This window comes from Petaurus breviceps, unplaced genomic scaffold, assembly GCF_028583685.1.
Source record: "Petaurus breviceps papuanus isolate PSGF00001 unplaced genomic scaffold, PetGlider_PUasm1.0 173, whole genome shotgun sequence".
NCBI lineage: Eukaryota > Metazoa > Chordata > Mammalia > Diprotodontia > Petauridae > Petaurus > Petaurus breviceps.
The window spans coordinates 31,820,433-31,836,722 of NW_027185759.1; the positions used below are offsets into that span (position 1 = coordinate 31,820,433).

Sequence of the window (16,290 nt, forward strand, 5' to 3'; positions counted from 1 at the left end):
CATTTAAAACATTAGCTTAGAATATATTTACTGAATGAAATAATCAGGTAATAAGAGATAATAAACCTATTTTTCTCTGATCCTTATTTCACTGACCCTCTGATTCCCAAGGGGCTGGCTTACTTCAAAAGGAGCTCAGAAGTCCTTCAGTCTGACTCTCCCATTTTGCATATGAGAAACTGAGTCCCAGAAAGGCCAGAGGGTCATAGACATGGAGCTCTAAGGGACCTCAGAGGCAATCTAATCCAACCCCTTCTTTTTGAAGATGAGGAAAAAGAGGCTTTGAATTGAAGTGACTTTCCCAAGGTCACACAGCCAGGAAGTGGTGAAGACGGCATTAGAATCCAGGCCTCCTGACTCAAAATCCAATGACCTTCTGATTATTTCACACTTTCCCATCCCTCCAAGCTTTAATATCCATTCACTTCTGTTAGAGAAGCTGCCTTCTTGTGAGAACATTCAGTCCAATCCCACTTCTCTTCAAGGGGAAGTCACTTAGCATTGATATTCTCGGTCATCAGAGAGCAAGCCACAGTTGTTTGCTGAACCACTCCTTGGATCTTCTATTGGTACCGGACCATACTATCTCACTCCCCTAAAGACACTGCCCATCTACACAATTCCAAGGCAAATCCTCCTAATAAACACTATTGATACGATTAGGTTAAGAAACCCAATTGTCCGATCAATCTCTTCCTACAAGAACCCTACACACACACACACACACACACACACACACACACACACACACACACTCACACATATATTTGGTATAACTACCCACTCTCTCTATCTTTCTCTTTGTTTCATGTTATCATTTTTTCTCTAATACAGAGATCATCAAGAATTTGTAGGAGAGTAATCAAATTGGTGGGTGGGCAGGAAGAGACCAGTCCTAGGAATGATCTGAACTGCCAGCTAACTACTTCTGAGGAAGGTCAGTCAAATCAACATAACTCCCTTGATGTTTTTGACCAATTTCTATTTCCTGTACTTGCTCTGAGTAGGGCACAGAAAAGGCAAGAGAATGAGACATCAAGTTGAAATACATTTGTGTGAATGAATCATAGCTGAAAAGTCTCCTTACTAAAATATTATTTACCTCTATCAAGAGGACCAAGTAATTTCTCTGAGCCAGTGGCCAATTTTAAGTGACAATTATGGGTTAGACACGTAGGATTACACACACAAGAACAAAACATTTCTTGCTCTCAAGGTGCTAATATTTTACTGGGGAGGTGCATGAAAACAGACCAATGTGTACATGGCATGATGGAAGGACCTGGGGAGTACTGACAGCTAAGAGGAAGAGGGAGGCCTTTGTAGAAGAGTTGGAACCTTGAAGGAAGGCAAAAATAATGAGAGGTAACGAGAGGAGGGAGTGTATTTGGAAGGCAGGGCATGCACAAAGGCCAGAGATGGAATACCTAGTTCAGAGAAGAGGTGACATTTTTGTTTGGCTGAAGTAAAGAGTCCATGAAAGAGAAGCATGAAATTAGAGTGAAAAGGTAGGCTGGAGCCTACCAAGTTTTTGGAGGGTTTTTAATGTCCTTAAATGGCAGACAGAGAAGCTTCTAGTTGGTCATTTTCTATGCCTCCCTCACTATCCTACTTTCCACAATGGCTTTTCCAAACCTTTTCTCGCCTCCTCAAATTCTCCACGGTTTCCTCTTCTCCCACTTTCTCAGCTGAGAAGCTTGTTTCCTATTTTACCATGAGGTCATTCAGCAAGAGACCCCTCTTTTCTCCTCTTCCTCATTGATCACTCAGGTGCCTTCTGCCCCTATCTCCTCGTTCACCTATCTCATGTGATGACATGGCCTTACTTCCTACCAAGGCTAACGCTGTAGAAAGTGATCCCATTCCTCCCCTCTAATAGATTGCCACCTCTCTCATCCCCAGTAGCACTTATTTTCAATCTCTCCCTGACCACTGGTCCATTCCCTACTGCCTACAAACATGCCCGTGTCTCCCTCAGCCTGGAAAAACCTTCACTCAACTTTCCATCTCCTCTATCTTCCTATATCTGTCCTGCCGTTTGTGGCTAGACTCCGTGTAAAGGCCCATCTGCACTAGGTGCCTCCACTTTCTGTCCTCTCACTCTCTTTTTAACCCCCTAAGATGTGGCTTCCAACCTCATCATTCTAACAAAGCAGTGCTTTCCATAGTTAACAATGATTTCTCAGCTGCCAAATCCAATGGTCTTTTCTCAATCCCCATTCTGCTCACTCTCTGCAGCCTCTGACACTACTGATCACCCTCTTCCCCTCCATACTCTCTTCTTTCTGGGTTTTTGGGACCACTATCTCCTGGTCTGTCTCCTACCTCTCAGACTGCGTGTTCTCTGTCTCCTTTGCTGGATCCTTGTCTAGGTCATGCCCACCACCATAGGCATCCCCACAAAGTTCTGTCCTGGGTCCTCTTCTCTTCCTCACCACTTAGTGATCTCATCAGCTCCAATGAATTTAATTACCACCACTATTATTCCTGCCTCAGTCTCTCTGCTGACCTCTAACCTTCCCTCTCCAGCTGCCTTTCAGACATCTTAGACTAGATGACCAGTAGACACTCAACAAGTCCAAAACTAAACTCTGTGTTTTCCCCAAAACTCTCCCCTCTTCCTATATTTCCTATTCAGGCCACTGTCATCCTCCCATCCCATCAGGCCACCAACCTAGGAGTCATTTTGGATTCCTTACTATCTCCCCCTCCCATATCCAAGCTGTTGCCAAAGCCTGTGGATTTCACTTCTGCCACATCTCTCAGATATGTCCCCCTTTCTATTCTGACACTGCCTCAATTCTGGTACAGCTTCTCATGACCTCATAGTTTGATTATTGCAATAACTAGGTGGTGGATCTGCCCTCTTCCCACTCCAATCCATCCTCCATTTAGCCACTAAAGAGATTTTCTTAAAGTGCAGGTCTGATCATGTCACCTCCTCTCCTGTCCCCAGTCATTTAATAAACTCCCACCATTCAAGTCCTCTCCTATTCTACCCCCTGACACATATCCTGTGATCTAGGGACAATGGCCTCTTGGCTGTTCCTAGAAGAAGGTGCCCCATCTCTTTTCTCCTGGCATTCCCTCTGGCTGCCCCCCACCTTAGAATCCTATTTTCCCTTTCCCTAACTTCCTACATCTATTTGGATGTAAACTGACAAGCTCTATCTATGTACCTTCTCCTGCTCCAGTCCAGAGGATCCTAATGAGTGTCCCTCACTCTATCTTTCCCTGGAACACCATGGAGTGTTCTGCCTCCATCTTCCATGTACATATATGAAAGTGATGATTTTATTAGTGTGAAGAATAGCAGATCACAGCCTACCTGTGACTTAGTAGATTGGTCCTGGGGGGAAGACCGAGGCACAAAAAGGTTAAGTGATTTTCCTGGAGTCACATGGTTAGATCAGTGGATAGATCTGAATCTAGGTGCTCCTGACCCCAAGGTCAGCACTCTACCCATCATTCCATGGTACTTCCATGGTGGTGTGTATCAGAGTTACCACTCTGGACTGCGAACATTGCATTTCCAGAGAATCTGAATTTGAATACCAGCAGGGTCTTACTGTTCTTTATAAAACTTGCCAAATAATCTTCCCAATACACAGGTCTGGCCAGGCTTTGTTCAAAATGGTTAAAATCTTGAAGTTGGAAACGCTTCCAACAGTGGCTATTTGGCCTCTAATGGAAGGCTCTCAGTGTTGGGGGACACACATATCAGGAAGAATGTGGTTATGTTCCTTTTCTTCTGGGAAAAACAATTATTATAGATTCCTGACTGTTGTATTTTTCAATTAGACTGCAGCTTCTCGAGGGCAGGGTCTGTGTCACTTTTCATTTCCGGATCCCCAGTGCGATACATTACAAGTATGAAATTATGAAGGAAGGTATCATGGAAGCCACTGGATAAACATACAGTTGGGACAAAGAATGAGCCAATGATATCGCCAATGGAAGGGAGAACTGATGATGAACCCACGTGCTTTGCTGCTACCCATACAATGCCAGGAAAATGAGAGGATAGTACCTAGGACACTGGGTGGCCCCACCTATGGTGGACTTATGGGGGGACATGTAAAAGAGTGAGGCAGTGTAGGCAAATTTGGATGGGTTATGAGCTGCATCATTAGAAGGAGGACTCATGTCAATTAATCAACTAATTAACAAGCATTTATTAATTGCCATTTGTGTGCCAGACAATGTTTATGAAATGAGAGATCCTTTGGAGAATTAGAATACCCCCAGTGCCTAGCAGAGAGCGATGACCATGGTATGCGCATATTTAATGTTTGTGGAGTGGAACAGGTGCTGGGGTGTGCAGAAGTGGGAAAAGGCTGAAGTCAAGGGGACTAGTTAGGAGGCTTCTGCAGTCCAAGAGTGAGATAATGAGGGCTGGACAAAGGTGGCAGCAGTGGGAATGGAGAGGCACATGTTATTAGCAAGAAGTCTGTCTAGCAAAGAGGGGGCAAGTTGTGATCAGGAACACCAATGGTTTATGTGCGATGCTAATTGGTCCCCAGGAGAGCTGTTTCCCTGACCTTGGCCTCATTAGCACCGTGTTCTCACCACCAGAGCTAGCCGGTAGAGAGACTTCCATTAACAGACGGTTATTTTAGCTGCTTAAAGTGGAAAGCATTTAGCAAATATGGATCTTCATCTAGAAATTTAAAAAAAATTCAAGTAAAAACATAACCTTTTAGGATCCTTTCAAGAAGAGAGTATTTGTGCCCATCTTCTTGTGCAATATTGCATGGGATAATTTCTTTTCTGCCCTTTGCAAAGTGTCTCTGAGATGGATGGCCCACCTGTGAGCACGTTCCGGAAGATTCTGAGAAATGCTTAATGACCAGTGTACTCAGCATATCCAGCTGAGTCTGAACACCTGGAGATCTGAAAACATATTAATGACTGGCTAAACTTCTCATATCTCATGCTAATCTTTGGCATCAGGAAGATGACTGCACAAAGTTGATACCTAAAGTGATGTGGGACTTATTCAATTCATTGGAAGCACACAGAATGTCCAAATGGAAACCGAAGGTCCTAACATTGATTTCTGGACTCAAATGGCTGAGTTTGCCTATCTCTGGGGACAGACAGGCTGGAGGAGAACCAAAAGGCCACTTTACTTTGTGATAAAATGGTACAGCCATGCTTTCAACATGGGAGCTAAAGAGAAAGTAGGAGTATGAAGCCAGGAATGGATCTGCATACATTTTAACCAGTTCAACTCAATCAAAAAAATCAAATAAACATTCATTTAAGCACCTACTTTACATAGACCCCAGAGAAATGACAAAATTTAGATGGCACAGAAGGCCTTTGCCCTCACAGGGTTTTTACAGGCTATGAAAGGAACAGGATGCAAACATATATAATTATAATAGTCGATATCACATGATATAAGCAAATTAAAATGCTTTTGGGGGTCTGAAGGGGAAGTTTATGACTACTGGGGTGATAAAAGATGGCATCAAAAAAGAGGTGCCACTTGAGATAAGCTTCAAAGGGTGGGTGAAAATTAGTAGATGAATCAATCATTTAGTCACCAAATATTAATCGCTTTACATGTGCATGTGCCTGGAACCTTGTGAAATGCTGGGGAAACAAAGAGAAAACAGAAGCCGCCCTGCTGTCAAGGAGCTTCTATTTTAAAGAGGGAGATAACACGTATAGAAGTACAAACAAGAGGGACAGAAAAAGAAGTTTCGAAGGGTAAGCTCCAGTAAAGGGGGTGTGTGTGATGCGGGAAGGTAAAGGGAGAGACCTGGGACTGTGAAAGATCTGTGAAGGAAGGCAAGGATTTGAAGAGCAAGAGGTGAGGATGGTGGATATTCCAGAGGTAGGGAATTAATGCAAAGGAATGGAGATGGTGGACGTGCAGAATAACCCCAATGTCTCTGGACAACATAGTATGTGGAAAGGAGAAAGGCATAAAAAGACTGGGGAGATACAAAGGGCTTTTGATCCTATAGGTAGCCACCGAATCAAGGGAGAGAAGACATCCTAGGTGCTGGGATCAGTGTGGACAGAGGGAAAGAGGTGGTAAGTCCAGGTAATGCTCTGAGGAGCAGAGAAGTCCACTGTGGCTAGAACAGAATGCAAAAAAAGGAAATAATAGAATGGAAAATCAGAAAGCTAGGGTGGCAGTTGATTCTGGAGGGACTGGATTTTGCGCAAAGGTATTTCAACTTTAAATGGCAATAAGAGAAAAGGATGGAAGATTTTCTTACTTAAAATCAGCAAAGAGATATGACAACGTCAGTGTCCAAGAAAGATTAGCTTGACAGAGATGTGAAGGATGGATTGGTGTGAGAAAGTCAGAATCCATGTTGGAAGCCTACTGAAATATTCTGGGGTGGGGGAGAGTAAGGAGGGTCTGCACTAGGGTGATGGGAATAGAAATAAAGATAGGGTGGGGTAAGGAGGATGCTGTGGAGGTAGAATGGACAAGACATGGTAACTGATTAGCTACAAGAGGTTAGAAAGAAGGAAGATCATTTGGAAGAAAGGGAAAAACAAGTATTTATTGTCTATTATGTGCCAGGCACTGTGCTTTATAAATATTAGCTCATTCATTCCCTTTAGTGACCCTGCAAGGTAGGGGTGATTATTATCACTCCCATTTTACAGCTGAGCAAAATGGGGACAGAAGTTAAGTGACTTTCCCAGGGATACCCACCTTTAAAGTGTCTGGGGTCAGACTTGAACCCAGGTATTCCTGCCTCCAGACCCAGCACTCAGTCCCTTGTTTTGAAGATGACTCAGGTTATGAACATCAGAGACATGGTCTGAGGATCAAAGATCTAGAACTCAAAGACACCTCAGAGTTCATCTAATCCAACATCCTCATTGTATGGATGAGGAGGGATAAAGTGTTTTCTAAGAAGTAGTAATTTCAGGGGGTGGAAGCATATTTAGAGGGAAATATTCTTAGCTTGGTTGATAGTGACATGGTTGAGCTGTGTTGAATTCAGTGGGACATGCATGTCAAGATGCTGAGACATAAGGCTAGAGCTCAGAATTAGAATAAATGTTGTTTCAAGCTCTATACATTTTTGGAGTTTATTTGGTTCTCTAGAGAACTGTCTGGACCACCAAGTCCCCCAGTTAAGTGACTTCTTGGGGAAATATAGGTAGTAAGTAACTACCTTTGGATTTGACCTTTAGTCTTTTGGACACACTTCATCTTTTATGCTTAGCTGACTCATGAAGACTTGGGTTTAAATCCCAACTTGGAGACATATTAGTTGTATGACCCTGGCAAATAACTTAATCTCTCAGTGTCCTGAGTGACTCTGAGGCAGAGAAGGGATTGACTTTTATTGGCAGAATGCAACTTCTTCCTTAGGGAGTTCCCTATACCAGTGAAATCACAGGTCTAATCTGTGCCTTGGGGATCCCAATTCTAACTTAATAAAAAAGATGCCAATAAGATGCAAAATGGCACATGTGGCTGACTAGTAGGAATGAGAAGTCAATAGTGAAGCCAGTCTGGGATTTCTTACACATGAAAGACAGGTCACAGGTCAGATCTTGATTTCAACTCCTCTGATGTATTTCGAGGTTGTGGGCTGTTCAGGAGGAAGTGGGCTGGGCAATGTTGCTTATTGATTTTTGAGGTCAATAAATAATAAAGGACACCATGTGCTTTGGGCATGGAGGGCAGAGGAGCAGTCAGGGCAGGCAAGGATAAAGCCTGCATTATCATTTGGACTTTGGCAAAATCTAGAGAGCTGAGTGCCGGGAACAAGAAATGAAATGTCTGCTTCAAGGAGAATTTGTAAGCATCAGGATGAAAGGAGACCATAACATGACCCCTACAGCTATGGATAGAAAGGCATATGCCCAAGGATGTTAGGCTGTCCAGCAAGTGGCAGGGTCCCTTCTCAGGCAGCAGAGGAAGCATCTTAAATAAGAAGGAAGATTTCACTGATCTTTGATAACTATCATACTATGTACTTTACACAGATCTAGACCCCACATCATGAAGATCTGGTTTCAAGTCTTGTCTCTGACACTGTGACCCTGGACAAGTCTCAGTCACCCCACAACTCTCTAGGCTGGAGAGTGGGGGTAGAATTGCATGGAGAAAGGAGAGGAAGACCCTTAATGAGAGCCCTCTATAGTGATGAAATCGTAGGTCAGGTTAAAACCAAAAACTGTATTATACATATTATATATATACATATATATATTGCACATAAACATATATATACATGTGCATTATCATCACACACAGTTATATGCACAAACACACGCATATTATCTCTGTATATACATATACACACATGTATGTATATATTTGGGAAGCTAAGTGGCACAGTGGATAGAGCACTGGATATTAAATCAGAAAGACATTCTTCTGAGTTCAAATCTGGCTTCAGACACAGACCCTGACCAAGTCACTTAACCCTTTTTACCTCAGTTTCCTCATCTGTAAAATGAGCTGGAGAGGGAAATGGCAAGCCACTCCAGTATCTTTGCCAAGCAAACCCCAAATAAGGTCACAGAGAGTTGGATATGACTGAGACAACACAACAACCCACCAAAATGTGTATATTTGCATATATTCTCATGTGTATGCACACAGAAGTGTGCATGTGTATATAAATGCAGATACATACACAAGAGTATACAAACATTAAAATACTCTAATGGATCTGTGATATTATTTGGAATTTCCTTCCAATTACGCAGATGCCAATGCAACCATGATTATCCAACCCATGAAACACCTGCCTATGTACTCCCCAAATTTCACCAAAGGACATGTATGTGTTGAAGGCCTTCCTTGATTTCTTGTTACCAATGGAGGACCCTGACTGTCAACCTGAAATCACTTGTCCTTGACATGTATGTGACCAGTCTGCCCTCTCTTTCTTGCTTACAACTCCTCGATGGCATCTTATACTCCTGTTCAGAGTTCCTCACTGGTGTACCCTGCTCACACCTGCCTTCTGACTTGCCAATCACAACTGTATATGATTCATTTTCAATTCTTCCAAATTACTGTGCTCTTTGCACAGTAATAGCATTTTGCCATTATAGATGGGTCTTTGCTTATATGGGGATAAATAAAGGATCTCTGCAATGTCCCAAAGGAAATTCAGCCCACTCTCCTACCATTCTACTCTTCTGGAAAAGAAGTGAGTTTGAAACTTTTGTGCAGCCTATGGAGTGCTAGGCTTGGAATCAGAGAGAGCTTGGCTTACTTCTAGCCTCAGACCCTTACTATCTGTGCTTCTAATGTGCCCAAAAGTGTTCTGAGCAATGAGATACAAAGAAAGGTCAAACAGTCCCTGCCCTCAAGAAGTTTGCCTTCTAACGAGGGGGACAAAATGTAAAATACAGAGGTCTGTACAAGATACAAACGGAACAAAAGGCAGGTGACGGTGGGGAGAATCGAGTGGAAAAGTGACTTGGGAAGGCTTACTGTGGAAGAGGTGGGGTTTGAGCTGGGGCTTAGAAGAAGGCAGCAAGGAGGAAAGAGAGCATTGTGGATGGGTGACAGACAGCTAGTGCAAAGGCATGGACATGGGAGAGAGAATTTCATTGTGAGGAACAGGAACTAGGCCAGTATCTCTGGACCACAGAGGTCCTAAAGGGGGTAATGCACATGAACTCTGGGAAGGCAGGAAAGGGCAAGGTGACTAATGCTCTTAAATGCCAAACAGAGGGTTTTAGATTTGATTCTAAAGGTGGAGAACCCCTGGAGCCTCACGAGCAAGGCAGCGACATGGACAGAGCGATGCCTGAAGAAAATTGTCTTGGCAGCTGAGTGCAGAATGGCTTGGGGTTAGCAGAGATATGGAGCTGGGGACGAATTAGGAAGCTGGTGCAACAGTTCAAGTGAGAGGCATTCTTGTAATTAAACCAAACCCAAGAAGACAAAAGGAAATTGTAGCTAAATGAAAGGGAGTGCTCAAAGGTGTCCTTGGGGAGGCAAAGAAAGGAGTTTAAAGAGTGGGTTTCCAAAGAAAAAGGTGCCCAAAGGTAACAAGAAACATTATTTCATAGGATTTTTAGTCCTCACAGCTCACAACAGCCAGCATTTATATAATACTTACTATGTGCTGGCCAGTGTGCTAAGCACTTTACAGATATTATTCCCTTTGACACTCACAACAACCCTGCAAGGTGGGTGCTGCTATTACTCCCAATTTATTGTCAAAGAAACTAAGACGAAGAGGTTATGTTATTTGCCCAAGGTCACACAGCTAGTGAGTGTCTGAGGCCAGATTTGAACTCAAGTCTTCCTGACTCCAGGCCCAGTACCCTATGTACTGCGCCAGCCAGCTACCATGATAATCATGTATTACAGACCTCTTTGAAGAAACGTGTAGACTAGGGAACAATATCACTTGCTGAGGATAAAATGGGAGGAAAATTTCATGAAGAACTTAATGAATCCAGGTCAAATTCACATGTACTTTGATCCTTAGGGACTTCAAGGCAAAGGGGAAAAACAGGGAAGATAAATAGAAAAATATGGGAAAACAGGGTTCAAGAAGAAGGAATGTGAAAGGCTGAAGGGGCCCTCATACCTTTGTATCTGTGGAAGCCTGGGGTATGCTAGCCAGGGGCTATCTGCATCAGGAGTTTGACAAATCCAAGTTTGGATTCTGCCCCTGACATTTCCTGTCACTGTGTGACCCTGGGTAGTCATCCAGACTCAGTCTCCTCATCTAAAAATAAGGATGAGTGGCACCTGTCTCTCTGGGCCATTGTGAGGATCAAACAAGATGGTATATGCAAAATGTTCTACAAACCTTAAAATGGCCCATACATGCTAGTTTTTATGCTTATGTACATGGATTACTATTATGTATAAATTCTTTGAGAAAAGAACTGGAATGTGCTGAACATGATAAGCACCAAATACCACATAAAGAATGAAAGTGATTATATTCTAACAGACTCATAAAGAGCAGGCTTTACATTTCTCTCCCCATCTGTCCATTTGTCTGTCGGTCTGTCTGACACTTACCTACCTATGTGCCTATCTGTCTGACCGTCTATCCCTACCTAGTCATCTGACACAACCCATAGTGCTGTGTGTACATATATGTGTGCACACAGGTCTGTTCTAGGATATCTCTCTCCTATACAATTCAAATAACGTGAGGGAAGGGTCAGTTTCATGTTTGTCATTGTATGCCAACATGGGATACAAGCTCATGTACATTGGACACATACTCATACACATGTATATGAATTTCAGAATTTGTTACGAATGAATGAAAAGGCATTATTTCATGCTTATTGTGTGAGAGACACTGTGTACCATACATACACATATATGAGTGCTGTGTTTTTGAATATATGCATATGTGCAAAATATAATATACAAATATAATCTGTAACTAATATGACATGTGTGTTTGTAGATACATATGTAGATAGACAGATACACACATACATATATGTATATATAGATACAGAGATACACATACATGTATATGTAAACATTATCTATGTATTGTGTATATCTACACACATATGCATCTATATCTAGCTTCCTATAGAGAGAATACAAGGTCATGGTAGTGGGAGACTCTGGTAGATGAAATGATCTTGTAAAGCATTAAGTAAAAGATGGTTCTTCAGCTCAGCTTTGAAGGAAACCAGGGAATTTAAGAAGAAAGGGTGAGCAAAAAGCAAACTCCAGACATGAATGGCCAGCATAAAGGCCCAGGGATGGGAGGAGGCAAGACATGAGGCCCATCAAGGAGGCCAGTCTAGTTGGACTGTAGAGTATGGGAAGGAAAGTGACCTATAATCAGGTTTGAAAAGGAGGCTGTGGTCACCTTGAAAAGGATTGGAATGCCAAACAGAAGACCTCATTCTAACTAATCTACTCCTCCATATGTTTGTAGCTATATGTACAATGATTTCATCTGTATATCAGAATCACCATTTTGAAGATCTTTAAATTCATTAATTCCACATGTAAAATAGAATGTATAGCACATATATGTATGTGCATACATGTGCATATGTGTATGTGTTTAAGAGTAGCACCAGGGAGGGGAAGAGTACCAAGTTGACCTGGCCCACTAAAGTCTTCCTCATTTCCCTGGGAACTACAAACATCCTGGAGAGGCCCCTTTCTTGTTGTTCAGCTGTGTCCAACTCTTTGTGACCCCATTTGGGGTTTTCTTGGCAAAGATATTGGAGTGGTTTGCCATTTCCTTCTCCAGCTCATTTACAGATGAGGATATTGAGGCAAACAGGGTTAAGTGACTTGCCCAGGTTCACACAGTAGTGAATGTCTGAGGCTGGATTTGAACTTAGGTCTTCCTGACTCCATGCCTGGTGCTCTCTCCACTGTGCCGCCTAGCTGCTCTGGAGAGGGCCCTTACTACTTCTTCAATCACGTGATAGCATGGTCTCTTAGGTGGTATGTTATGGTGTCTTTTCCCCTTGATCCTTAGCCATTCCTATGGCATGAGGGAGCCCTTTGAATTTCTTTAGGTTTTATCCTCTCAGACTTTTCCATGCTTCCCCCTTCTAGGAACAGCTTCATCACAAGCTTCCAGAAACTAGCAACTATTATTTGAAAGTGTTTCCAAGCCCAAATGCTAACACGGGCATCACATTATCTTCCGCACATACTATTACCTTGCCCTTTCTACCCTTGAAGCCTTCCCTTATCCCCCCTGGAAGTAATAAACTTTCCCCTGGGACCTCATAGCTACTTTATCTTGTACCTCTACAATGCTTTGATTAAGTACTATTGTATACTATAATTATATATAATCTTAATAGAATCGCAAGGAGGGGCAGTGTGGTACAGAGAGGAGTGTTGACTTTGGAGTCAAAGGACCTGACTTCAGATATCAGCTTTTTCACTTAGAACTTGGGTGACCCTTCCTGAGCCTCAGTGTCCTCATCTCTATTGGACTTCATGACTCTAGAGACTCTAAATCTATGAGCTAAAGGGTTCTTGTATGTATTTGCCCTTGACATTTTTTTCCTCTCAGTTTTATAAATTCAGTTCGATTACAATTACCTAATGCCTATTTGACTCCAGTCCAATTTGATTTAGTAATGGCTGCATAAGCTTAATGCACTCCTCAAATGCTGGCCACCAGGAGACAGTTGGCAGCAAGGATCATGATGTAGGGGTGACCTGGTGGGCTTTCTCTTACTTGAAAAAGTTCTGTTCCAAAACTTCCATCTACAGTGTATGAAGATTCCTAAGATTCTGAGGTCAGATAGTCTAACTCTTTCATTTTGCTGAGGAGAAAGCTCAAGCCCAGAGAAGGGAAAGGAATTAGCCATGGGCACATAAGGAAGAAGTGAGTAGGGCTGGGACTGGAACCCAAGCCCTCTCAGCCCCAACCCACTCTTCTTATCGCACCATTCCCTTAGCATCCCTGCCTGCCACTCCTGGATACAACCAACTCCTCTCCTGAACAGGACCCACAGCATTCTCCAAAACCCTGGAATGTCCCAACACACACTGAAGGATCTGACCAAAAGAAAATAATTCCTCTAGAAGCCAATTAGAAAAAAATAACTCATTTGTATTTAGTTCTCTTTACCAATTGCAACTGTAATTGAACTGCATCTATAAAACTTGGGGAGGGAAACACAAAGAACAGGTGAGGTAGGTAATACAAGTATTGTTATCCTCATTTTACAGATTAGGAAACTGAGGCACAAAGGGGTCAGATGACTTGCCCAGGGTCACACAGCTAGTAAGTGTCAAACTCACATTTTCTGAATCTCAGAGCAGAGTTCTTGGCCCTAGACTACAAAAATGATTTAAATAGTTCTCAGTATGTCACTGAATTAGAACTGAAGATTGCAAGCATCTGGAAGGCAAGAACTGTCATTTTCCCCTTTTGTCTCTCCACGAGGCAGCAAGGTGTTCTATAACAAGCCAGCACTAAACTTTTTTTTTTTAACTTCTGTTCATGTGATTGCCTAAATATCTGTATTCTTTTATGTTATTAAAGAAAAAAATCCCTGAGATTACAACATCCTTAGACCACATTTCTAATATTCTAAGTTAACTGGCTAAGCAAGAGTGCCCTGGGGACAAGGTTCAAAAGAACAAGACATGGGGATAATTATGTACTTATCAGTGCCTAAACAGAGAGAGTGATAAAGTTCCTGTTTGCAATATCAACGTTCCTTTGGCTTCATGGTCAAGTTCAGCTCCAGCCCTCACTTTCATCGTCCCACGTGGTGCTGTTCAGCAACATCAGGACTGCAATGAATTTGACAAGGAGCTAGGAGAAAATGGCTCATTGAAAGTCGACTGCAGTGGCTGATACTGTTCAGAATGTGCTAGTGTTCTGTGCTCCTGAGATTAACGCCTCCCTGCACAGTTCCGTCTTATTTATGGACTGACCACCTCCTAAGGCTGCTCATGCAGAGAGGAAGCCTAAGCCTTTATGATCAGAAGCATTCCATATTTTAAAGAGATACACAAATAATGGTAACATTTATCCCTAGGATTTTCTCTTAAGAGTCAGTTTCCTTCCACTACTGTAGAGTCAATTCAAGAGAATGAAACTGACCATTTACACTTATCTTTCTAGATCGGGTGTTCTTATCTTGGTATCAGTGATTTTTTTTAGTATTCTGATAAAATTGGTCTCCTTTGTAATTCTGTGTATTTCATTTTGTGCATTTAACAGGCAAAAGAGTATGACAAAAATGGTTACAAGCCCCGATTCTAGACCATGACTCATTCAAGACACATCTCCAATCCCACCTTCTAGAAGGGGCCATTCTGGCTCCCCCCTCACTGTTAGTTTTTTCTCTCTATGATTACCTTCCATTTATTCCATATCTGTTTCGTTTGAACATAATTATTTATGTCTTATCTCCCGCATTAGAATGTGAACTCCAGGCAAAAAATAGTCCCTGTCCTCAAGGTGTAATTAGAGCTGATTAATATTTAATTATTTCTTCTGCCTTTAATTGGAGAGGCATCAATGTGAAGTGGGAAACATAGGATCTCGATTTGGAAGATTTGGGTTTTGGCTCTGACTCTGTCATGGGCTTTGTGACTGGACAGATCGTTTCACCTCTCTAGGGCTGTTTTCCCATCTGTAAAAACAAGGAGGTTGGACTGGATAACCTCTTTTATTTCAAGGACCACTTTGGCAGTATGACAAAACCTATGGACCTCTCCTCAGAATAATATTTTTAAATGAATGAAATGCATGGGATAAGAAAGGAAACCAGTTATATTGAAATATAGTCATCAAAATTCTATATTTTAAATGTTTTCAGATCTCAGGTTAAGAACTCATTGGCTAATTGGTTATAATCTTTCTTTACAACTTGACTAATGTTTAGTGTGAGGTGTTTGTAGAGCCTATATTGGATTGCATGCTGCCATGGGGTGAAGAGGGGAGGAAATGGAGGGGAAGAAAATTTGGAACTCAAGGGATTGTGGAACTGAATTTTGTAAACTAAAAGTAAATAATTGCATTTTTTTTTAAGAACCCATTGGCTGGGCTGTCTTTAAGTTCTCTTAAATTCCTTAATCATAAGCATTCCAGTGACTTCCAAGCATAAGTGAAACAACCCACTGACCACTACAATGACTTCTTCCTCATTGCTTAATTGGTCATTGAAATCAGGTTTGAGAGCATCATACTATAGCTCTAATTATTTCACTTTGGATTCAATTTCTACTACTCTAGCATGGATTGGTTCAGTCAAAAAGCAGTCATTGGGAACCTCCTGTATACAGAGCACTATTGGAATCTGTGAAAGAAAGAGAAGACACCTTTTTTGCTTGCAAAGAGCTTGCAATGTAGATGGGACCCCAGAATAATAGGAATTCATAAAGATAGTGATGAAAGTACTGGAGAGAAAAGCAAGAACAAGGTTGGAGGTAGCATTTATGATGGTATTTTAATCTGATTGCCTTACCTTGCTCGGATAGGCTGTGATCCAAGTCTGGGTCCCAGTGCATTTCCATTGCCAGGGGAGTTCTTCCTGGCTAATGCTGGTGATATGGAAGTTGTTCGTTGAGGCACCTGGAAGAAAATCAGAATGTCTCCAGATGTTGAGGAGGGATAATTGCAAACAAATCTCCCTAGTCCACATTCTACTCCTTTCCAAGATATAATATATTTTTATCTACATCCACATCGCTCTCTCTCTCTCTGTCTCTCTCTCTCTCTCTGTCTCTCTCTCTCTCTCTCTGTCTCTCTCTCTCTGTCTCTCTCTGTCTCTGTCTCTCTCTGTCTCTCTCTGTCTCTCTCTGTCTCTCTCTCTCTCTCTCTCTCTCTCTCTCTCTCTCTCTCTCTCTCT

General features: G+C 42.2%; 1 protein-coding gene across 5 annotated transcripts in view; it reads right to left on the reverse strand.

Moving 5' to 3' along the window:
- Window positions 1–16,290, reverse strand: part of TNIK (TRAF2 and NCK interacting kinase) — a 433,646-nt gene that overhangs the window by 65,643 nt on the left and 351,713 nt on the right. For all 5 annotated transcript variants that reach the window (XM_069083584.1, XM_069083583.1, XM_069083581.1 and 2 more), the window contains one exon: window positions 15,907–16,013. In XM_069083584.1, the coding sequence (XP_068939685.1) occupies window positions 15,907–16,013 (107 nt within the window). The remainder of the gene's footprint in view (window positions 1–15,906; window positions 16,014–16,290) is intronic.